This window comes from Oryza sativa, chromosome 3 (assembly GCF_034140825.1).
Source record: "Oryza sativa Japonica Group chromosome 3, ASM3414082v1".
Lineage (NCBI taxonomy): Eukaryota > Viridiplantae > Streptophyta > Magnoliopsida > Poales > Poaceae > Oryza > Oryza sativa.
Genome location: NC_089037.1, coordinates 36,304,819 through 36,328,126, shown reverse-complemented (window position 1 = coordinate 36,328,126; position 23,308 = coordinate 36,304,819). Strand labels below are relative to the sequence as shown.

Sequence of the window (23,308 nt, the reverse complement as noted above, 5' to 3'; positions counted from 1 at the left end):
AACTTTTCAGTCATATTATCTCCAATTTCAATAAAAATTTAAACTTTGCGCTGAACTAAACACAACCAAATTTAAAGACGCCCAAAACGGGATGCTGACAGTGAAGCAACTGTCTCTGCGAACCGACGCGTCCATGGCAACGCGAAACACCTGACCGTTGTTCGGCCATGGCAAATCCAAAAATGGATTAACCGTCGCCAACCCCACCTCGTCCGTTTATTCTTCTTCTTGTTTCGGCTTCCGCCTCCGTCCCGCGCGCGCGTGCCCCCGCCCGCGCCGCCATCTCTCTCCTTCCTCCTGTATTGTTACGCAAGCCATCCGAGCCAAGCAGGAGAAGAGGAAGAGGAAGAGGAAGAGGAAGAGCATGCCCCCCTGCGCGGCATGGGGAAAAGCTCCGCCGACTTGTCCGCCTCCTCGGAGTCGGCCGTGCTCCTGCACGGCGACCTCGACATTTGGATAACCGAGGCCAAGTGCCTCCCCAACATGGACATCATGTCGGAGCGGATGCGCCGCTTCTTCACCGGCTACGGCGCCTGCGGCTCCTCGTGCGGCGGCACCGGCGACAACGCGCGCCGGGCCGGCGGCGGCGTCAGGCCCAAGAAGATCATCACCAGCGACCCCTACGTCTCCGTCTGCCTCGCCGGCGCCACCGTCGCGCAGACGCGGGTCATCCCCAACTCCGAGAACCCCAGGTGGGAGGAGCGCTTCCGCGTCGAGGTCGCCCACGCCGTCTCCAGGCTCGAGTTCCACGTCAAGGACAACGACGTCTTCGGCGCGCAGCTCATCGGCGTCGCCTCCCTCCCCGTCGACAGGATCCTCTCCGGCGCCCCCGCCGAGGGCTGGTTCCCCATCGACGGCCACTGCAGCAGCAACCCCATGCGGCCGCCGCCGGAGCTCCGCCTCTCCGTCCAGTACAGGCCCATCGACGACAACCCCCTCTACAGGGGCGGCGCCGGCGCCGTCCCCAACGCCTACTTCCCTCTCCGCCGAGGTGGCGGCGTCACCCTCTACCAGGACGCCCACGTCGCCGACGGCGGCCTCCCGGCCATCCAGATCGCCGGCGGAAGGGCGTACGAGCACGGCCGATGCTGGGAGGACATCTGCCACTCCATCGTGGAGGCGCACCACCTCGTGTACATGGTCGGATGGTCCATCTACCACCCCGTCAAGCTCGTCAGGGAGCCCACCCGGGCGCTCCCCGGCGAGACGCCATCGACGCTCGGCGAGCTTCTCAAGAAAAGGGCTCGCGAGGGCGTCCGCATCGTCATCTTGCTCTGGGACGACAAGACGTCGCATGACAAGTTCCTTCTCAAAACGGTAGTATATCTATCTATCATCTTTTTTATATCCTTTCTTCTTCTTCTTCTTCAGTTGTACTCTCTGATGAATTGATATCGTCAAACTCACAAGAATTCGGAAATGATATTGTGAGAAATAATTCAGGTTGAATGCAGGATGGTGTCATGCATACACACGACGAGGAGACCAAAAAGTTTTTCAGGCATTCAGGTGTTCACTGTGTGCTGGTTCCTCGCTATGCCAGCACTAAGCTTAGCATTTTCAAGCAGCAGGTCAGAAATCTTTGTCTGATATAGCGCTATAATTTAACTGCCTCATTAGTTATTACTAGTACATGAACATAAGTATAGTAATTACTTGTTATTGAATATAATACCTACTAGTACACACTATCCAATTATGCCTGCTTTTACAAATCACATACAAGTAGGTTCTCACTAGTTCATGTTCTGTTGCTTATCTGCATTTGTCAGGATGAATAGTCCTGATGTTCTTTCTGAGTCTGAGAAAGCTACACTAAATATTCATGCAGCAAACTCATGCCTTACCATTTGTTCATTTGCCTGTTAATAGTTCATAAAAAACCTTTCGATGATGCTTGCTAATGTAATATTTCTCTTCTCCAGGTAGTGGGAACTTTATTTACACATCATCAGAAATGTGTGCTTGTTGATACACAAGCTACTGGGAACAACCGCAAAATCACTGCTTTCATTGGTGGTCTAGACTTGTGCGACGGCAGATACGATACACCTGAACATAGGCTTTTCAAAGATCTTGATACCGCTTTCAACAAGGACTTCCATAATCCTACATTTCCTGTAAGTTCTCCAGTTCATAAGCTGTTATCAGATCATGGAGTTCCTTCATAGATGTTTACACAAATTCATGTGAATTGCTAAATATCTCCATAAAATGTATTGGCAGCACGTTGTACAATCTGACTTTTCTATAAAATATATCTTCTCTATCTGATAAGAATATGAACGCCGAGGATCCTTTCTCCTGATCTACAGGTTAATTCATATGGACCAAGACAGCCATGGCATGATTTACACTGCAAGATTGAGGGCCCTGCTGCCTTTGATATACTGACAAACTTTGAACAGCGGTGGAGAAAAGCAACCAAATGGAAGGTCAATCTTAAGAAAGTTGCAAGTTGGCATCATGACACGCTGATAAAAATAAACCGGATGTCCTGGATTGTTACCCCAGCTGCAGATGAGGCTAATGCACATGTTTGTGAAGAAAAGGACCCAGAAAATTGGCATGTGCAGGTATAAGACTTTGTTTTAGTCTTACATGAACTACAGTAACATCTTAGATGGTACTTCCTCATACTTATTTTGGTGCTCGGCTAGGTGTTCAGGTCAATTGATTCAGGTTCTGTAAAGGGGTTCCCAAAAATTGTTCAGGAGGCAGAGTCTCAGGTTAGTGTCCTTTGCCATGCACCACAGCACCAGCTAAAAGTGCATCTTTCAACAATTGTTTAGTTATTTTCCCTTTTCTTCTGCAGAATCTTGTCTGTGCAAAGAATCTAAAGATCGACAAAAGCATACACAGTGCATATGTCAAAGCAATCAGGTCTGCGCAGCACTTCATATACATTGAGAACCAGTATTTCATTGGGTCATCGTTCTTATGGTCCTCACATAAAAGCGCAGGTAAATCTGTCTTCAGTTCTGCTTTAGGTGAAGCTTATGAAATGCCATTTCACTACAAATTTCTTTGCTTGGCAACCAACAGTTAACATCTTGTAGTTGTAGACTTGATCAGCCTAACAATCACATACATGTTTATGCTATGACTTGCGAACAGCAATTGGATTGTTCAGATGCACGATGGCAAACGACACATTAGAACCTGAAAATGGCATAAGAGATAGTAGGATTAGTGTTTCAGTACCTGTCAGGCTGTTTGTTACTCACATTTGGTAATGACTACAAGGGCATTCTGCATTCATATTACGATTGGAATGCTCTGGTGAGATCAGGTGCTGATAACTTAATACCTGTGGAGCTGGCCTTGAAGATTGCAAGCAAGATCAAGGCAAATGAGCAGTTCGCGGTGTACATTGTCCTACCAATGTGGCCTGAAGGCATCCCAACCGCGGCACCGATGCAGCAAATCCTCTTTTGGCAGGTCTGCAGGCATTTATTCATGCAAATAACTACTACCTCCGTTTCAGGTTATAAGACTTTCTAACATTGCCCACATTCATATAGATGTTAATGAATCTAGGCACACATTAACAAATGAATCTAGACACATTCATTTGTGCCTAGATTCATTAACATCTATATGAATGTGGACAATACTAGAAAGTCTTATAATATAAAACGGAGGAAGTACAAATTAATTAAGATACTGATGTTTTGATCTGGTATTCTTTTGAAGAGCCAAACAATGTCTATGATGTACAAGATCATAGCGGACGCTCTGCAGATGCAGGGATTGGTTGAAGCTCACCCTCAAGATTATCTGAATTTCTACTGCCTCGGCAAGCGCGAGGTCGCCGCCGGTGACAGCATGTCCCAGACGAGCTTATGCAATGACAACTCCACTCTGGTACAGTACAGCAGCAGGATACTACTCCGTAGTCCGTAGTAGGTAAATGTATTACTACTACGTGTGGTGAAATACTCGTGGCTGATCATTGTTGCAAATTAACAATCATGCATCCAGCGCTCGGCACAGAAGCTCCGGAGATTCATGATCTATGTGCACTCGAAAGGGATGGTGGTGGACGACGAGTACGTCATCATCGGATCGGCCAACATCAACCAGAGGTCCATGGAAGGCTGCAGGGACACCGAGATCGCCATGGGCGCCTACCAGCCACACTACAAGTGGTCTGCTGATCACGGCCAAGGCCCTCCTCGTGGACAGGTACAGTTCATCCAAAGAGCTTCATTACGATCGATGACGAGAGAGAGAGAGATGTGTGTTTGCATTGCAGATGTAGAGAAACGAGGATTTTCTTGCTAACTCCACAAGGTGTTGAACTAGCCAACCTAGGTTCAAAAGCCTCACCCCTTTTAATTATTTGATATTAGGTAGGGTTCACTCTATCGGTTTTAGCCCATTTGATCGGAGTTCACCGAAATCCCGAAATTTCGGAAATTTTGGTCCGAAATTTTGAACAAAATTTAGTTGAATTTGAACAAATATTACCAAAATTCACGAAAAAAATTAAAAAAATTTAGCCGAAGTAATATCGTATCGGAGGGGACCAAAATGACCGAAATTTCGGTTCGAAATTTCCAACTCTGATATTAGGTTATTCACTAATATTCACTTTTTTTTGCATTGCAGGTGTACGGGTACAGGATGTCGCTGTGGGCGGAGCACCTTGGGGCGGTGGAGGAGTGCTTCGGGCGGCCGGAGACGGGGGAGTGCGTGAGGCGGGTGAGGGAGATGGCGGAGGAGAACTGGAGGGCGTACGTGTCGCCGGAGATGGAGGAGACGAAGGGGCACCTGATGTGTTACCCGTTGAAGGTGGACAAGGACGGCCGCGTCCGCTCTCTCCCCGGCCACGACTGCTTCCCCGACGTCGGCGGCAAGGTCCTCGGCACTCAAACCTCGCTCCCCAATGCCCTCACCACCTAGTACCTGTACCATATCCCGCGTGAATATGAATATGAATGAATGCCACTGTTTTGTATTTTCATGTGCACTGCAACCAAGCAATTTTTTTTTTCCGCAAAAGCGCAAAAAAATTATATATCAATATATTAGAAGAAGAGAGCAGAGTTTAAGATAGACAACACAAACGGTCGTCAGAAAGCCGTTGCCAAGGTTGAGGAAAGAAAGAACAAGGGGTAGAGCATTTTTATAACATTGCTTCAAAATATAGAGACACGCATGCTGCACATCTAAAACGCACTAGAGCAGAATTCACAACAAACTATAATTTACTTTAAAGATAAAATTGGTTATATAGTCCTTAGAGTGTGATAGGACGATGAAGCCATGGGTGCATGATCATACTTATGAATAGCAGGGTTTAAATCCAAATTCTTCGAATATTATGATTCTATTTTTCCAAGTAGAGATTTACTAGTATTAATCTTTGTGAGTGTATGAGTGTGATGTGCGCACATGTCGGCACAAGCATGCTTATTGTAATATGTTTCCAAATACGAATCGAGGACATGTTGGTAGTTTCCATTCCTTTGAGCGTGCGTTAAAGGATACATTTGCAGGTATATATAAGTGTGATGTGTGAGCTCGTGCCATCCATATTATAATTGAAAATAAATACTTATCCCTTTGATAATTAGGATAAACTTACAGGAATTAACAAATAGACCCACTATATTTTAGTATTTTCTATTTTCGATGCTTTACAGCCTCATTGTTTGGCTTATGCTTATACTTATAAGTTAAAATTTAAATTTTCAACATTGAATTTGGAGTTAATTTTGGAGGTTTTTCATCGTAGTTTATATTTCAGCCTTTACCTTTTATCGCTAAGAACACGTATATAAAAGTTTTATTTATAAATTATTTTTTTTCTAAATATGCCGAGTCCTTGGTGGCCCCGTGCTTATTGCTTAAACCCAGCCACCCACCCAGGCCAAAACCTCGCGGTCGCGGCGAGGCATCCGTCAGCTCAGCTCGATGCTGCCGCGGAGGAGACGACGCCTTCTCCGACGATCTCCCCTCCAATCCAATCCAACCCAAATCATCCCTCCTCCCCTCTCGCCGCCGCCCGCCGCCAAGCCCAGCCCCAGCCGCCCGCCTCCTGGAGCCGTCGGCGTACGGCCGCCTCCTCCTGGCCGCGTCGAGGACCCGCGCGCTGGCGCTGGGCAAGCTCCTCCACTCCCACATGCTCCGCGCCGCCTACAGGCCGGGCCTCTTCCTGCGCAACAACCTCCTTGCCCTCTACTGCCGCTGCGGCGACATGCGCCACGCCCGCCTCCTGTTCGACGGAATGCCGCGCAGGGACGCCGTCTCGTGGAACACGCTCATCGCCGGCTACTCCGGCCTGGGCTCTTGCCGCCTGGCCCTCGACGCGTTCCGGGACGCTCGGGCCAGCGGGGATGGTGTGGATAGGTTCACGTTCGCCGCGGCGCTTGCCTCGTGCGCCCGCGTGGGGGACTGGAGGGACGGGCGGGTGGTGCACGGGCTGGCCGTGGTGAGCGGGCTTGCACGGACCGCGTTCCTGACCAATTCGGTCATTGACATGTATGCCAAATGTGGGATGATTGATGAGGTGAGGCTGCTGTTCGATCGAGCCGAGGAACGGGGCGAGGCTTCTTGGAACCTGCTGTTGTCAGCGTACGTGAGGATGGGGTGGCCAGAGGTGGCAGTGAATGTGCTTGTTTGGATGCACCGGTCGGGGGTGAAGCTGGACAGTTTTGCTTTGGGTGGCATCCTCAAGGCTTGCTCTGAGCTAGGTGATTCAGAGGATGTTCGGAGGATGCTGCACAGTTGTGTGGTTAAGGTTGGTTTGGACTTGGATGTGTTCGTCGGGAGTGCAATGGTGGACATGTACGCGAAGAATGGGGGATTGGAGGAGGCGATCAAGGTATTTGATTGCATCCCTAATCAAAATGTGGTAGTTTACAATGCCATGATAGCAGGATTTGCTCGGTTGGGTAATGACCCGTGCCCTGAGATTAGAATCGAAGCAGTCACGCTTTTTTCAAACATGCTCAAGAAGAGGATAAAACCGTCAAAGTTTACGTTTAAGAGTGTGCTTGAAGTGTGCAATTTGACCAATGCAGTGCGATGTGGTAGGCAGATACATGCCCATGTCATACTCAGTGGGCTTCAAGGTGACGAGTTTATTGCAAGTGTGCTGATTAACTTGTACTCAAAAGCACGGTGTGTAAATGACAGTCTGAGATGCTTCGATATGACCGTTAAAGAAGATGTCTTCATATGGACATCCATGATTACAGCATTTGTGCAGAACGAGCACTTTGAGAAGGCACTATACTTGTTTAGGGAGCTTCTCTACACCAGAAAAGGGACAGATCAATTCACCATATCAAGTGTGATGAGTGCCTGTGCTGCTCTTTCTGTACCAACAACCTGTAAGCAGATACACTGTCATGCAGTCAAAACTGGTCTTGATCAATTTACTGTCTCTGGCAATTCCCAGATTGCTATGTACAGGAATATAGGTGATCTTAAGGCTTCAAAACAGACATTTGAGCAGATTTCATGTCTGGACACTTTCTCATGGTCCGCTATGATCCTGAGCTATGCGGTTCATGGCTATGAAAGCAAGGCCCTAGAGCTCTTTGAGAAAATGAAGAATCTTGGTGTCATGATGAATGAGAGTGCTTCTCTTGCTGCTCTTATTGCTTGCAGCCATCAGGGGCTGGGAGATGAAGGTCTCAGGTATTTCATTTTCTGAAACTGCAACTTTCTCTCTTTATTATTTTTCCTTTATTCTTTCTCACGTTCTTGATTGACTTTCTCCTGCCTCTTTTACTGAGCAATTTATACGTAATAGCAAGGGAGAGATGCTATTCTGGTAATCTTCAGAAGGGCAATGATGGCATAGATGGCAGAAAGCAGTCCTTGAAAAAGCATGCCAGCTATACCCAGTCAGTTTAGACCATGCATTCTTTTTTTTTTTTTTGAACGAACTGGCAAGCTGCCAATTTCATTGAACAGAGAAGGAGTAAAACTGTACATGCGCCACGCGCAAAGGGAAAAAAAAAACAGATTCAAGGCCTTTGGCAGGTGTTTCACTCCCGCCAGAACCCATGTTTAGACCATGCATTCATTTAAGACAAATACAAAATTTACCTGTATGGTAGATACGTTCACACTTAACCTTACCCTTACCCTCAAGATCATAAATCAACTGTGCATATTGCCTGCATTGTGGCATGCATTCAGTTTCTTGTGTTAACTCTAGCTAAGGATATCCTGTGTTATGCCTTTTTGAACTGTCAATGTCGAGGGATTGGTAAAGATCATCAGACTTGAAGTGACACTGCCAATGCCGGTCCCAAGCCCGGATGTAAAAGGTGGAGGGTTTGAGTTTCATATACTTTTTCTACACAAAATAATGTTGTAGCCTTGAAGCATTACTGAGTATAGATGGCTGGAGTAGAACTTAAGTATAGGATGCTAACTGCATCAAGGTACTAAACGGGTACATTCATTGGAAACATTCCATTTCTGGTACCTAATCACATTTCTTAAGTCTTGGTCACTGTTAATCATGGGTTTTTCTTTTGTAACCCAGGTACTACGAGAACACGATACCAGATGATGGCTTTTCCCTGGATGTGAAACTCAAAGCGTGCATGGTTGACCTCCTTGGCCGTGTTGGCAAGATAGCTGACGCTGAAGATTTCATAATGAGTTCTGGATCAGAAAATGACCCGATACTTTGGCATGCACTATTGCGTGCTTGCAGAGTCCATGGGGACAAAGAAAGATGTACAAAAATTGGAGAGAAACTGATGGAACTTGAGCCGTTTTCTGCTAGTTCATATGTCATGTTGTATAACTTATACATGGATGCTGGAAAAATCTCATTGGCTATGAGGACGAGAGGCCTAATGAGAGAGCGAGGCATCAGTAACGAAGCTGGAATTAGTTGGACCGACTTTGGAGGATCCATTCATAATTTCATTGATGGAGATAACTCCTGTTCACATAACACAATTCACACAACCTTGGAGGAGTTGTTGGTCAGGGTGAAACAGAAGACTGAGCATGGTGGAACAAACATTTGGGAGTTAGAATTCCAAAGCAGAAAGCTTAGTGAGAGCTCAATCAGCAGACATGGTGAATTATTGGCAGTGGCTTTTGGGTTGACAACTTTGCCATCTGTTGCTCCTGTAAGAGTTATGAAGAATCAGAGGATATCCTGGGAAAGCCACGAAACTCTGAAGTTGCTATCAGAAGGTGAAAATAGGGAAATAACTGTCAGGGATCCAACTCATTTTCATCATTTTACTCGAGGCTCATGCTCTTGTAGAGGCTACTGGTAATTGAAGTTGATGCCTCATCTTGAGAGTAGGAGACTTACAAGGGTGAGAACATTTTTAAGGTGAGCTTTCTACTGGCAGATCATGGAGTTTTGGACGCAAGCAAACCAAGCCAGATGATTCAGTTGTGGTCAGGATAAGACTAAAGTCAATTCAACTGAAGTTGCATTGTTACAGCTTGTGGCTGTGCTTCATGGTTAATAGCATCACGGCTCGAGATTTTTACTCTGATGAAACCAAGAAAGGAGATAAAGTGCTTACTTCCCTGTTAGTTGCATCATTTTGACTAGCACACCTCAAAGGTTCTTATGCAGTATTTTGTAGTCTCATGCTAGGTTATACAGAATTTTTTCACACAATCTAGCAGTAGAGTTTCCTCGTTAGGGACTAATTGATCACTACTTTAGAAGCATTCACATAATTAGTTCAAATTGCATCAATTTTGAACTAATTGTGATAATTAGTTCAAGATATGTGATAATTATCACAATTATGTGATAATTAGTTCAAGATATCATTCCTCTCAGCACACAAATTGCGATGATAAAGAAAATAAACCTAGTGCTATGCCAAGAAGCTCAAGCCTGTAAATAGACACTTGTTGAACAGATATGGACAATAATATAGTTACCGTTCTTTGTAGATTAATTGCTTTGTTTGTAATTTTGCAGGGAAGATTAATACTTAATCAGGGCAACATGAAGTCATCATATATCATGCAGTAAAAATAGGAGACCACAATCGAATGCTTTATTATTGAGAAAAATGGATGGTATCATGTTTATCTATTTTAGCTGAATCTATTTAACCATAATTAATCAGTATGTGTTAGTAGAAGTCTTTATATCGTTATGCATCAACATATCATGAGATTATTAAGTAATAGCTGAGTACACCGGCCTAACCATACTTAACATATCATGAGACTATCGGGTAATGGACAAACTCATGTTTAACTATGGTAGAGAAAAAAAAGTAAATTATAATTTGTACTATATTTTTTTAAAAAAGTTTTCATATTATGTCATCCTTTACCATTCTTTACATTTCAATTTGGAGAAAGAATGAACGGTGGTGACTGTGCGTGGAGCGGCGATTAGTGATTGCTGGTGCTATGAGGAGTTTGTTGTCGACACAATCTCTAGCCGAGTTTGTTAATATTTTTCTAATACATGGACCACCACTAGAAATATGTGCTACTTAAAAAGGGGCTTTTAACTATTTGCCACTTTTAGATTTGGCAATTAACTATTTGCCACACCTATCTCAATGACATGTGGGTCCACATGTGTCTATGACATGTGGGTCCAGTGGCAAATAGTTAATTGCCACATATAAAAGTGGCATATAGTTCAATAGTATATAGTTCAATAGTATCTCGCTTAAAAAAAGCGTAGTGGTGATCTTAAATCCTCGCCTAGGCAGACTCGCGGAGTGTGAACTGTTGGATCGCGAAATCCAACGCCTCGATAGCCTTTCTTTTCTTTTCCTCGCGCTCTCCCCCTCAAACCCCCCGATCCCCCTATCCGCCTCACGCCGCCGCATACCCTCTCGGTCGCTCCCCCGCCTCAACCGCCGCCGCATCCCCTCCAACGCCGTCGCTCTACGCCGCAGCAGCGGCCTGCGCTCCATCGACGGCGTGACTCCGCGCGACGGCTGGAGAAGGCGAGGTCGGGCCGACGCTCCACGCCGCCGCTGCCCGCAGCCCCGTCGGCGCCGTCGCTCCATCGCCGTCCCGACCTCGAAGGTGAACCGGCTTCGAGTCCCTCGCGCCGCCACCGATCCCAGGACTCCTCGACCCTACCAGCGAACAAGGTAAGAGTGCTGCTCGATCCCGTTCCTGTACAGGAGGAGGCATACGAGGCAGGGTATGGTAGATGCATAATAATGGCTTTAGAAATCTCCTGTGCTGACTAAATCCCCATTGTTCATTATTAACCATTGTTCACTGTACATGTATATCTGTGATGCAAAACTCTAATCCAAAATCTGAAGTCCTTAGTGGTTTACTGTACCTGACAAGCAAACATCTCAAATTGCTACTGTTAATGTATGCTACTGAAAATTCTGGAGAAAAAATCGCAAGTACTTTTACTGATGCTAATGTATGCTACTGTTAAGCTGTTATTTGATGCTACTAAAATATGTAACATATGGACATGAATGTTCTTGTATGTAAAATGTGTATTACCTGATTAATATGACTGCTTCCAAGGCTGACACCATCTTAATTAGAATATTTGATTATGAGAAAACCCTTACAATTTATTGTCTATTCTGTTCTTGAGAGTTAAAAAAATCTTTCAATACATTTCAGTAGTTTTCCTCTATTGTTCTTCAAAGTTACATAAATCTTTCATATCTTACCTATTTCAGTACGTGCACCATGTTTTTGTCTTCATTTTCTGTAGTACAGTCTACTCATCCACTTTGCTGGTAGCTTTTGCATGTCATGATCCCCACAGCATGATGTACGGTTTTCAGTTATAGACGTCGGTTGTGATATGAGGAACTAAATTGCAACCAAACAGTGATTTTCCAGAGTTGCGGTTAAGTTCTGAACAAGTCCTCAGTTAAATTGGAAACATTCCTTTGTTTTCCTTCATGTCTAAAACCTGAACTGAACAGAGATGAGAAGACTACTGCATCCCTTCCAAACATAATTTCTCATGTTTGTTATTCGATGGTTTTTTAATTATGGCAGCTAAAATCAAGATTATGTATCTTGGGTAGTCTGATACATTAAAAAGGATCGATGCAATATATTTTTAATGAATATCTGCAGAGAAATTGGATAAACCTTTCTCACTCTGCTTTTTGTTTTCAGGCTACACTTTGATCATCTCTTAATTTTCTTCAATTCAATCTCTCTTAAGGTTGTTCAAGTTCAGTATCATGCCATCTACCTCTCCAGTATAATATACTTCTTGGTAAGTTCTGCTGACTGCATATGCTGCCATGTTTTCTCTTCATAATAACAACAGATATATTTTGTAGTTTTGAAAACCACATTCTGAACATTAGTGCAAGTTCAGTTTTTAATTTTATGTTTCAAGTTTAAGTTCAGAAATCCACATTCTTGCTATGTATCTTACCTATTTCAGTACACACACCATGTTTTTTTCTTCATTTTCTGCAGTACAGTCTATTCATCTACTTTGCTGGTTGCTTTTGCATGCCATGATCCCCACATCATGATGTACGATTTTCATTTTTAGATGCTGGTTTTGGTGTGAGGAACTAAATTTAACATTGATCAGAACAATTTGTATGCAAATTATGCAACAAAAATTAGCATATATTTGATACATGTCTTTAATGTACCGTATTTTATCATTTAAATTAAGCTTCTATCATTGGATTTAAAATGTAGCATACAGTCACTCGAGATGATTTTCATTTTTTTAATATATCATGAGTTTTTATGATGGCTGGATGACTGTTACATTGTATATTTGATACATATAATCATTGTCTGTTCGGAGTGGGATCCACTTAACGTTATGTGTACTTAAAAAAAATTAGGAACTTATTGTTCATGTATTCGTACTATTGTCCAGCTATAGAAGAAGATACATATATGTCATGCTTGAACTTTCTTTTCAAGTATTTTTTATTAAGCAAATTATCTGCTTATCACTTAGCTTTTATGGCATTAGCTCAAATTTTAGTCACGTGGGATCATGAGTGATTAAAACATGTGATCTTAAATTGATATATATTTTTCCTGTTGCAACGCACAAGCACCCAACTAGTTGAGATAAAAGGTGGAGTAGTTGTAACGCCCCGATTTTCGTTCGGGATTAAAAATCATTTAATAATACACTTTCTAGAAATTTAATAAAAGTTAAATCAATTTAATCAAGTGAACTATTGAGGGAATTAAAAATTTCCTTTTAAAAATCATTGGCCGAGAATATTTTGTAATATTCTTTGGCCCTAAATATTCTCTAAAATTTTCTCGTGAAGTTTCGGAGCTCAAGAAGTAATTTTAAAAGTCACAAAGTTCATTAAACTCATTTAAATAAAAAGAAAAACCAAATTAAAATCCTCTCCTCTCCTTTGGGCTCGGCCCAAGCCTCTCCTTCCCCTCCCGCGGCCCGCGCGCCGTCGCCGCTCCCGTCGCCTCCTTCGGCCTGCTTCTCTTCCCCCCCCCCCCCTCATGGGCCGTTGGCCCATTTGCCTCCTCTCCCTTGAAAGTCCACAAAACCCCCCAGCTCTTCTCTCTCTGGCCGACATGTGGGACCCGAGGCCCCACATGTCAGCTCCTTCCCCTTCCTCCAGCCTGGGCCGGCAACTGCCGAAGCCGCCATTGTTGCCCCACGCCGCTGCCAAAACCGCCGCCTCCCACCTCGCGCGCGCACGTCCGACCGTAGTCTAGTATCTTCCCCTTCCCATCCCTTGGCGTAAATGCGTAACGGCTTGTTTGGCAACCCTAAAATCTGCCGTCTCGGCTCCTCCGCTCCTTGCGCCATCTCGCGGCTGAACAGGGGAGGTGGCGAGCAGAGCAGGGGAGGGGAGGGGATCCTGCAGGTGAGCATCCTCTTTCTCAGAATTCATCTCTCTCCCACCGGGACTAGTTTTGTCTGGAATTTGCTTGCGTTCGTTCGGTAACCCTAGCTTCTCTTCTAGATCTGGAAGAAGCTCTTCTCTTAATTTCAGAGCCTCCTTAACCTTAATACAAGTAACAACAGTTTGTTGTTTGTTCCCCCAAAATCAACTGAACCCCCATGTCCCAAGTTCGATCCACCCCTGCCTGAAAGGAGTTGATAAACTTGATGAGTCTAGTGGCGATATGTGGAATAGACTCGGATGAGGTATTGTTGTAGATGCATAGCTTCTTCTGGTGTTCCGATGTGAATTTTAGCGATGCGATGTGATGAGGGAGGATTTTTGTTAGCAGCCATGATTTTCTTCCCTCGTGGTACATCTTTATTTGTCCATTTGCAGTACCAGTTAAAGCATGGAATCTAAAATATTATACCAACTGAAGTATGGTTGCAGTTTAGCATTAAATTTAGCTAGTCATATAGTAGTATATGTTAGCTCTCATTTGATCGCCATTTTTGTCTCTGACCCTCCACCAGGTCACCAGTAACATGCCATTTGATTTCACCATATTGTCATATACTCCTTCCTTTAGAAAATATTATAATCAAGTATTCCCTTTTCCTTTTTTTTCTTTTTTGCTTTTGCTTGTCAGATAGCATGTTATCTATTACTGTGCTCCCTAAATCTGTGATTTTTTTCTCCAGTGACATTGGCACTTAAAAACTGTTTCTTGGAGTTCATAACAGTGGTCATATAGCAATGATTGATGATGAGGCTGACTTTGGCAACATCACTGATGCCACAGAAGGGCAGGCAGCTGCAAAGTTCCGTCCGAAGGCACGGGCCAAGCCCCGTAAGACATCTTTGCCATCCAGATCCCTGGCACCTCATCCTACTGTGGAATCAACAGATGAAAATGTGGAAACATTAAATAAAGATAGCACCTCACAAGAACAGTCTGTTGATAAAAAAGCAGCATCATTAGGATGCCATGGTAGTGAGACAGATGGTAATGCTTGTGCTTCTGGCGGTATACTTGACACACCTTCTGAAGATGTGGTGACAGTATCCCTGGGGCTTGTGAATAATCCTGATGTGGCATTGGATTCTTCAACAGTTTTCGCTTCTTCTGCACATAAAGTTTCCCAAAATGAAGAGAATAATGATGATGTATCTCATGTGGCTACACACAAAGAAAACATGGTGGTTTCAGATACCCAAGCACCACCGACCTGTTGCAGTGCCAGGACAATTGATGATTTGGCTGACTTTGAAGGATTGTGTGATGATACTCATGTTGAGGAAGAAAGAGTTGCAAAATTCCAGCCGAAGTTTCGGGTGAAAACCAGCAAGGCCGCATCGAAATCTCAGAGGACTAACCAAAAGGCAGGAGTCTCCACTGTAGATGTGCTCTCCCAAAACAAAGAAGATGGTAAAGATCAGGCAGGATGCAATGACAAGCAGCTGCACTCTCCTACTAGACATCAAGAAAGTGTACAGATCTCATATTCTCAAGCACACCTGGGAACTCATAACAGTACAATCGATGACGTTGCTAACTCTGATAGTATTATGGAAGAACCAGCTCAAGAGGAAATGGCTGCAAAATTCCAACCTAGACTGCGACCAAAGGCTGGTGGAGCTTCACCTGGGGTTGCTGAGACTATTGATGCTGCTTGTGTAGCTACTCCAGAGTTTGGGGTTTCCTCTGTAGATGTGGTTTCCCAAGATACGGAAGAAGATAGCCATAGAGAAGGCCTCAGTGATGATTCATGCCAAAAATATATAGATGAAGAGGCTATTACAACTTCAGGCACTGGGCCACCACAGGTTAGTGGATATTTCGTTGTTCAGAAAAAAAAAATGGTACTGCTATTTCAAATAAAGACTATGGCTCCATGCTCTGACTTTTGATTGTTTTTAGGATTTGGATGATACTGTTGATTTAGACTCGCATGCTGAAATGGTAAATCCACATCCTGATGGTAGTCCGTTGATCATTGAAGAGCTCTCAGGTGTGCTTATTTTACGTATAGATCTTCTCCCTTTTTTTTTTTTCAAACTTGTGATGTTTCTTGTAGTCCAAAAAAAAATTCCTGTGATATTTTTAAGCATGTTGAAAGAAGTCCTTAACTAAATGAGCCTCAAGTTAAGCTTAATTGGAACCTATGCTTGTTACTATGTGAATATTCCATGCTGAACTCATGTTTGAGCTGGCTTCAATCATATATAATAACTTTTACTAGTTTTTCTGTACTTCTTTTAAGAAGCTAACATATTTCTTTTACAGCGGGAACTACTGTTAAATTTCAACCTTATGTTCGAAGGAAAAAAGGCAAAGGAAAATCAGTATCTTTTGTTCCACCAAATGTTTCTCATGCGCATGCTCCTACAGACACCAATTTTGAGACAAGCAACTCTAGCCATTTCTGTAAAGATATAGCAACTGGTGAAAGTTTAAGCAACTTGCCCCAGCAAGCATCTGAAAAGGTAATTGCATGCTGAAATTCACACTTCTGGTTGGAGTGTGTACTGGCATGATATACTTGATTGAGTCTCTTTGCCTAAACATTGCAATTCTCTTCTCTTAAGCTGTCCGTTTTTATCAGATCTGTATTAGTGGCGAACATCATCCAGATGATCAAGAATGTAATGACCCAGAGAATCAATACCATGAGGGGGAGCCATATGATCATGTTATTGAACAAGAGCCAGAAAGGGATGCCAGAGAAACAGGAACATCAATGAAATTACGAAACAGGAGAAAATTACAAAAAGATGGGATACCTGAGCATACCGCTGATGATATCATGGATGAAGACTTTGGTGAACCTCCATCTGACGAACAAGATAATGATAGTGGTGATGAGTACACCGCTAGAGGCAAGCAGAAGGGCAGGAGAAAATCAAGGGAGAAAAATATTAACAAAGAACCTTCGAGAGGTACCAAGCGCACCTCGGGGGATTCCACTATAGAGGAATCACAGAAGCAGAAGCTTCAGAAAAATAAAAGTAAAGCATCTTCAGGGGGTCAGAAGAAAACATCAAAAGATTCATCGGTGGAACAACCTGAGAAGAAGCTTACACACCGAATTCGTCGAAAGAGAATGGAAGGTAGCTGGCTCAAATAGTAAAACATCAATTTCATACAACATGAGGTCTTAACTCATTTATTTTTGTCCACTTTTTTTAGAAGTCAAGACTTTACTAGAAACACCTGATCACGAGATAGATCGCATGAAGCTAAGTGTGACACATCTTAGACTGTTACAGGAGGCGAAAGAACGTATTAAGGCGAGTTTTGTCGTGCCACATTTATTAGTTCTGTTTATTGAACATTTTTGTGCTGTTGATATCCAATTTGCTTTTTGCTTCTATAGGGCAAAGAAATTCCATCAGGACCATCGTCCTCTAATCATAGGTATGGCACAAAATTTTAGTTTAGTATTATTATGCATAAATATTTTCTCTATGCAAACCAGTTATGTAGGAAGAGTAGGATTCAAGGATATATGTGTACATATTGTAGTACCATCCCTTATTAAACTAGAGATACTTTGGCAAAACTATCACAAAACTACAATTTTACCATTGATTTTTCCACAACACTACAGATTTAAGGCATAGTTTGCAAAGGCTACAGATTTAGCAATAACTTAATCGCAAAGCTACTTAACAAATCCCTTAAGGATAACGATGATATGAAGGAACCACTAGAATCTCTTGCTTTTATGTTATGTGCTAAATTTGTTGTTTGCAATATTGTGGCTTAAAGATGTAGGTTTGCAGTTCAACACCTTGAATCTGTAGTTTTGTGATAGTTTTGGCTTAAACACAGCAAAATAACCACTCACTGGTACTGTTATGGGTTGTGCGAACTTTTTTTCCTTTCTTTCTTTTTTTTTTTTTTGGAAAAAGGTCCAAATAAACTTAAACACTCTGAACTATTGAATCATGTATTGAGCACCCTCTGACTTTTGGGTTTGATTCAAATAACCTCCTGAGGGGTTTTGCCTATATAATAAGTTGACTCAAGGTGCAATGACTCAGTGATTTTAACATGTTGGCAAGCTGCTTATACCACTAACAGAATAATAAGAAAAATATACCAGGAGCAAGGATGATGCTTCATCTTTGCTCAGGTCATTTTTTAAGCTATATATGTTTATTTTATGTTTCCTTGTTTGTGTAGTGGTTTCACGTGTGCTATAACATGACAAATACTACAGTCAGCACGCCATGCAGGCAAAACCACTTGGGGGTTGTTTGGATCAAACGGGAACGTTCAGGGGTAATCGCTTAAGGTGTTAGACAGGACTCTCAGGTTCAGTGGGGTATTTGGACGTTTTCCTTTTCTTTTGGTCATGTAAACTTTTCTTGTGGAGAGTCTTTCCTGTTTCAGACAAGTTATTTCCAATATCAAATTGATGCTGCTATTGTTAGCTTCATCATCTAAATTGTTTGCTATTGTTAGCTTCATCATCTAAATTGTTTGCTGCAATTTGATGGTCTGCTATACAGCTTCACTTGCTATCTTTCAGTGATATGTACATACCTGATGCAATTCTTATTTTAGATTGACCGCAATCTTTTTTGTGGCACTTCTAATAATTGTTTCATTCAATTCAATTTATTTGACTATTGAACCTCTTAAAGTTTCAACAGTCTCATTTGTCTTCTAACAAAAATTCTCAGTGTCTTTTATTTAGACATTGTTTTCTTTGTAAAGCGCAAGCCATTGGAGCACTCTTGTTTAATAATGTCTCGAATATATGTTCATGGGGAAGTTAATCGTCCACACGAACTACAGCTTTTAGCTGAAAATGATTTAGGCGATTCAACTTATCTGACCCTATCATGATCTTGGTTTGTCTTACCACAGCACCTCCCAATTTGGAGATATGGATGATGAGTATAACGAACAAGACAACTGGGACAACGACAGGACTGAGAATCATGTGGTCGAAAATACAACCAAACTTAATTACCATTCATACATGAACAGACAAACACGAGCCAAATGGTCCAAATCTGAAACGGACAAGTTTTACGAGGTATTTGATAAATCAACCATTTTGATTGCTATTTTTCATTTTTTATTTTATACCAATTTTAAAAAGATATTTTTATTCCTGCGTATTTATTGGTGTTACATAAATTTGTATTTTCATATTTGTTCTGTTCAGGGTCTTCAACAATTTGGTAGCGATTTTGCAATGATACAGCATCTCTTCCCTGATAAGAGCCGTAATCAGGTGCGACAAAAATTTAAAGCTGAGGAGAAAAAACATCCAATGCAAGTTCATGATGCCATAATGCATCGCTCGAGAGGTGAGATTGTTCTATAGAAAATACCAGCCCATATTTTTGAGTTGTGATCTAGATTAACTTAATCCTTATGCTTTACATCTGTGCACAGATAATTTGTATTTTAAAGAAGTAATCAAAAAGCTCAACATCGAAGATGTCCAGCCAGATATCAACAATACACATGAACAGGAGGGTACATCAAATGAAGAGGACCCTGGAAATAAGGTTTGTTTTGAAACTAGCGTATAATTTTCTTATATCAAGTTCATTTTATTAATCTTGTTTCTTGTTTTCTGTGTATTAAGAATATACCGGGTGGATTAATTAATGAGGAGGAAGAAAATGGTTTAGATTGGTCAGATAAAGAGCTGGACATGCACAGATCTGAGGTCGAAGAGAAGGAGCACGTTTCTACAAATGATGATGATGATGATGATCTTGGTGATGTTTTTGATTGGTACTAACGTGATTACCATGCGAACATTACTGACGACCTCATGATTCTATCAATATCATGGGCCTCTTGAAAATTTATATTCTGGTGCTATGACCTTTGGGCTCTGGAAGGCCATATTCTGCATCGAAAATAATTTTGCTGACAGGATTCTCCAGATGGCGATGAAAGCAGTACAGTTCCAAAGGCTGAAGAACTGTATTTTTTTTTTTTTGGTTTGCTGCTTATTTCTAGTTTAGTTGAAACTTAGAACCATAATTCTAGTGCTTAGCAACACAGGGATCTCAATATTTGTTGCTTGAATCCTAGTTTCGTAGATTACTTGCAGAGTAGTAATGTATATATTGCTCCATCATCATTTGATATATCTGTCATTTTTTTTTCTGTCTGCTCTTTCAATATTCTATTCTATCAATGGCGCTGGCTCGGCTGCCCCCTCACGTCGTCGTCATATTGATCTGCTCACGTCGCCCCGACCCTACATCGGCAAATCCGAGCTCCTCTTCGATCCCCTTCTGCTCGTCTTTCACCACCAGCGCCGGTAGCTGCTCGCCACCCTAACCTCCCGCTGTGCTATCCCAACCTCCTCCGTGCACGGTGTTTGTGATTAGGAGTAAATGCCTAATTCTTTTTTAGAATTTTCATGATATTTGCTAATTAATATGCTCATCATCTTCAACACGAAATGTTTAACTCGCACAATGACAACAAAAAGGTGTCGTGGTGTAGTTGGTTATCACGTCAGTCTAACACACTGAAGGTCTCCGGTTCGAACCCGGGCGACGCCATCATAATTTTACTCATTTTTTCCACTTCAATCTTCAATGCATTTACTACATTTTTCTGTTCACTTCATTAGTTCAATCTATTTATTTTTTCCACTTCAATGCATTTACTACATTTTTCCATCATAATTTTACTCATTTTTTCCACTTCAATGCATTTACTACATTTTTCTGTTCACTTCATTAGTTCAATCTATTTACTATATTGCTTTTTATCTTTTCTTTTTCACTTCAATGTATTTACTACATTTTTCTGTTCACTTCATTAGTTCAATCTATTTACTATATTGCTTTTTATCTTTTCTTTTTCACTTCAATGTATTTACTACATTTTTTTCACTTCAATAGTTCAATCTATTTACTATGCAACAATGTAAGCATAAAACTGGCCAATAAAAAAAAACTAGATATGTAGCAATTCTGATATCGTTTGCCCTGAAGATGGCATCAGTGTACATGATCTTATTCCTGGTAGATTCATGCTACTACATAACAGTATTATATCTACATTCATGCACTCCAATATCCATGGTTTATTGGCTTAATTCAGCGTGATCAGCCAGTGCCATGGCTTCACTCAGCAGCTCTTGCCATAGTTGAGCTCTTCAGGTTGGGCAGCATCTTGGATGTTGAGCCAGTGGCAATCCTGGAACGCGCACCTGCCCGAGGCTTGCAGCGTCTCGCCGACGTCTCGGGGCTCCAGGAAGTATGGCGTCCACGACGGCGTGCCGTCCTCGAACGAGTTGTGCGTGAGCCGCCGGATGTTGGACCCGTCGATGTCGACGGTGAAGATCTCGCCGTATGGCTGGTAATGGTGAGGGTTGGAGACCGGCTCGGCGGAGACGGCGGCGTAGTCGGAGGTGAAGACGAGGCTCTTGGAGTCCGGGCTGAACCATGGGTGGTTGGTCCGGCCGCTGCCGCCGCTGTGCACCACCCGCCGCAGCCCGGTGCCATTGGGGTGCACCATGTAGATGGCGAAGCTGCCGCTCCCCGGGGCATGGCGGTCGGAGGCGAAGGCGATCCACTCGCCGTCGGGTGACCAGTTGCACATCGTGTCCGACCATGGCCCCTCCGTCAGCCGCCGGATGCCGCCGGCCTCGCCGTCCTCGGCGTCGATGATGTACAGGTTCTTGTTCCCGGATCTCCCCGACCGGAACACCACCCACTTCCCGTCCGGCGACGGCGACGGGAACGCGTTGTTCTCGCCTCCCACGGTCAGCTTCTTCATCGAGATGGTTGACTCGTCGTCGTCGTCGCCGAGGGAGATGGCCACCACGTCCACCTCCGTGGTCTCGCTGGCGAAATCCGGCCCGATGCTGGTGTATACCACGCCTTTCCTCTTCCAGTCCCACGACGTCGAGAAGGCGTTCCCGGAGAAGATCTTGCGGCGACCACCGGAGCCGTCGGAGTTCACCACGTACATCCCCGGCAGCCCGACGAACGCGATCTTCTTGCCGTCGTGCGAGAAGGAGGGGAACGAGCCGTCGATCCTGAAGAGCGAGAACGTGTCCGGTGACCCTGGGCTCTTGATGTTCTCCAGCAGCAGCGGCGAGTCGCCGTTCCCTCTCCCCCGGCACCGGTGGTACCCGACGCGCGCGCCGTCCGGCGAGATGAATGGGTTGAAGTGGTGCACGCGCGGTGCCACGGGCCTGGTCACCTCGAAGTAGGCGTTCTTGCCGTCGCTGCTCACGTCGATCACCTCGATGTGGCGGTAGTCGGAGCCCGCCCGCCGTGTCGCCACCGCCACGAGCCCCGGCGCGCCGGGCGACGCGGCCGGCGTGAAGGCGTGGAACCCCGGCGGGGTGATTCGCTCCACGGACGCCGCTTCGACCCCGTCGCCGGTGACGGAGATCTCGGCGCGGTAGACGCCGTACCAACCGTCGCTGTCCCGGCGGTGGAAGAAGACGGTGGTCTCGTCGGCCCAGCTCGGCCAGCCGCCGTCACGGATGGCGAGCGACCGGCGCGACCCGTCGGCGGTGCGGAAGACGTAGATGTCAGTGCGCAGGTCCTCGACCTCGCCGCTCCAACCGGCGGCGCCGGGCGACGCGGCGGCCGTCCACTCGCCCGAGGGCGACACGGCGGGGCTGAAGTCCGCAACGCCAAGCGGCGTGAGGCGGCGCGTGCGGCCGGTGGACAGCTCGGTGGAGTACACGGCGGCCCAGCTGCTGCGCGGCTCCGCGGCGGGGACGGCGGTGGAGACGTAGACGAGGCGGGAGCCGTCGGGGGTGAGCGACGGCCGGTCCTTGAGCGCGATTGGCTCCCATGGGAGGAGCGGCGAGATCGTCGCCGCCGCCGAAGACGACGACGACGACGCCGACTCGAGCGCCTCGCGGCGGGAGGAGGGAACCGGGGAGAGGTAGAGGTTGAGGGAGCCGTTGCGCTCGGAGACGAAGAGGATGGAATCGGAGGCGGGGGCGAAGTTGCCGTTGTAGTTGACGGAGACGCCATCGGTGAGGCGGAGCTCGGCGGCGGCGGCGGGGTTATGGGGGGAGGGCGCGAGGGGGAGGGAGAAGATGTCGAACTCGTAGCGGCTGCGGCCGAGGGTGGTGAAGACGATGGTGCCGCCGCTGGCCGACGCCGCCGGCGCCGCCGGCGAGGCGAGCAGCGCGGCGGCGAGGAGCGCGGCGAGCAAAGGAGTGGCCATGGTCGTCGGACTGAAGCGGGCTACAGGTTGTTGGATTTGGGGATTTTTTTGCCTATTTTTCGCGGCTTCCGTTGGTGATGGGCTGATGGCACAAACAACTTTTTTTTTTCTTTTTTTTTTTTGTTGTTGTTGATGGCTTTCAACATGATAAAGGTCCACAGAAAAATCGAACCATTTCTCACGAATCATATGTAAAAAAAATTCTGTGAATTTTTATCCCATTGTTTGCCGCGTGATTTTTTGCACTGGTTCCTGGACGGTTGGGTGTCCTGCTCAGGAAGAAAGACCTGGTAGGTGGTAG

At 44.7% G+C, this 23,308-nt stretch overlaps 4 protein-coding genes and 1 non-coding gene across 5 annotated transcripts; 4 read left to right on the top strand and 1 right to left on the bottom strand.

Annotated features, from left to right (window-relative positions):
- The first annotated feature begins 239 nt into the window (after positions 1–239).
- LOC4334732 (phospholipase D delta) lies at positions 240–4,963 on the top strand. Its single transcript, XM_015772570.3, has 10 exons — positions 240–1,317; positions 1,455–1,571; positions 1,926–2,120; positions 2,316–2,576; positions 2,661–2,729; positions 2,816–2,963; positions 3,293–3,441; positions 3,697–3,867; positions 3,985–4,188; positions 4,615–4,963. Exons 1-10 carry the CDS (start codon positions 382–384, stop codon positions 4,906–4,908), a joined length of 2,544 nt encoding a protein of 847 aa, XP_015628056.1. The 5' UTR covers positions 240–381; the 3' UTR covers positions 4,909–4,963.
- An 883-nt stretch (positions 4,964–5,846) lies between these two features.
- On the top strand, positions 5,847–9,911 carry LOC107280234 (pentatricopeptide repeat-containing protein At3g13880-like). The gene is made up of 2 exons (XM_015773395.3): positions 5,847–7,653; positions 8,513–9,911. The coding sequence occupies exons 1-2, from the start codon at positions 6,131–6,133 to the stop codon at positions 9,264–9,266; spliced, it is 2,277 nt and encodes a 758-aa protein (XP_015628881.1). The 5' UTR covers positions 5,847–6,130; the 3' UTR covers positions 9,267–9,911.
- An 867-nt stretch (positions 9,912–10,778) lies between these two features.
- On the top strand, positions 10,779–19,962 carry LOC9267825 (uncharacterized). The gene is made up of 12 exons (XM_015777518.3): positions 10,779–11,078; positions 12,091–12,193; positions 14,519–15,644; positions 15,739–15,829; positions 16,105–16,304; positions 16,424–16,928; positions 17,008–17,108; positions 17,195–17,235; positions 18,697–18,868; positions 19,001–19,145; positions 19,234–19,349; positions 19,430–19,962. The coding sequence occupies exons 3-12, from the start codon at positions 14,574–14,576 to the stop codon at positions 19,586–19,588; spliced, it is 2,601 nt and encodes an 866-aa protein (XP_015633004.1). The 5' UTR covers positions 10,779–11,078; positions 12,091–12,193; positions 14,519–14,573; the 3' UTR covers positions 19,589–19,962.
- A 330-nt stretch (positions 19,963–20,292) lies between these two features.
- TRNAV-AAC (transfer RNA valine (anticodon AAC)) lies at positions 20,293–20,366 on the top strand. The gene has a single exon. It is a non-coding gene; the product is annotated as a tRNA-Val (tRNA).
- A 383-nt stretch (positions 20,367–20,749) lies between these two features.
- On the bottom strand, positions 20,750–23,061 carry LOC4334728 (uncharacterized). The gene has a single exon (XM_015777211.3). The coding sequence runs from the start codon at positions 23,005–23,007 to the stop codon at positions 20,941–20,943; it is 2,067 nt and encodes a 688-aa protein (XP_015632697.1). The 5' UTR covers positions 23,008–23,061; the 3' UTR covers positions 20,750–20,940.
- Between the last annotated feature and the right edge of the window lie 247 nt (positions 23,062–23,308).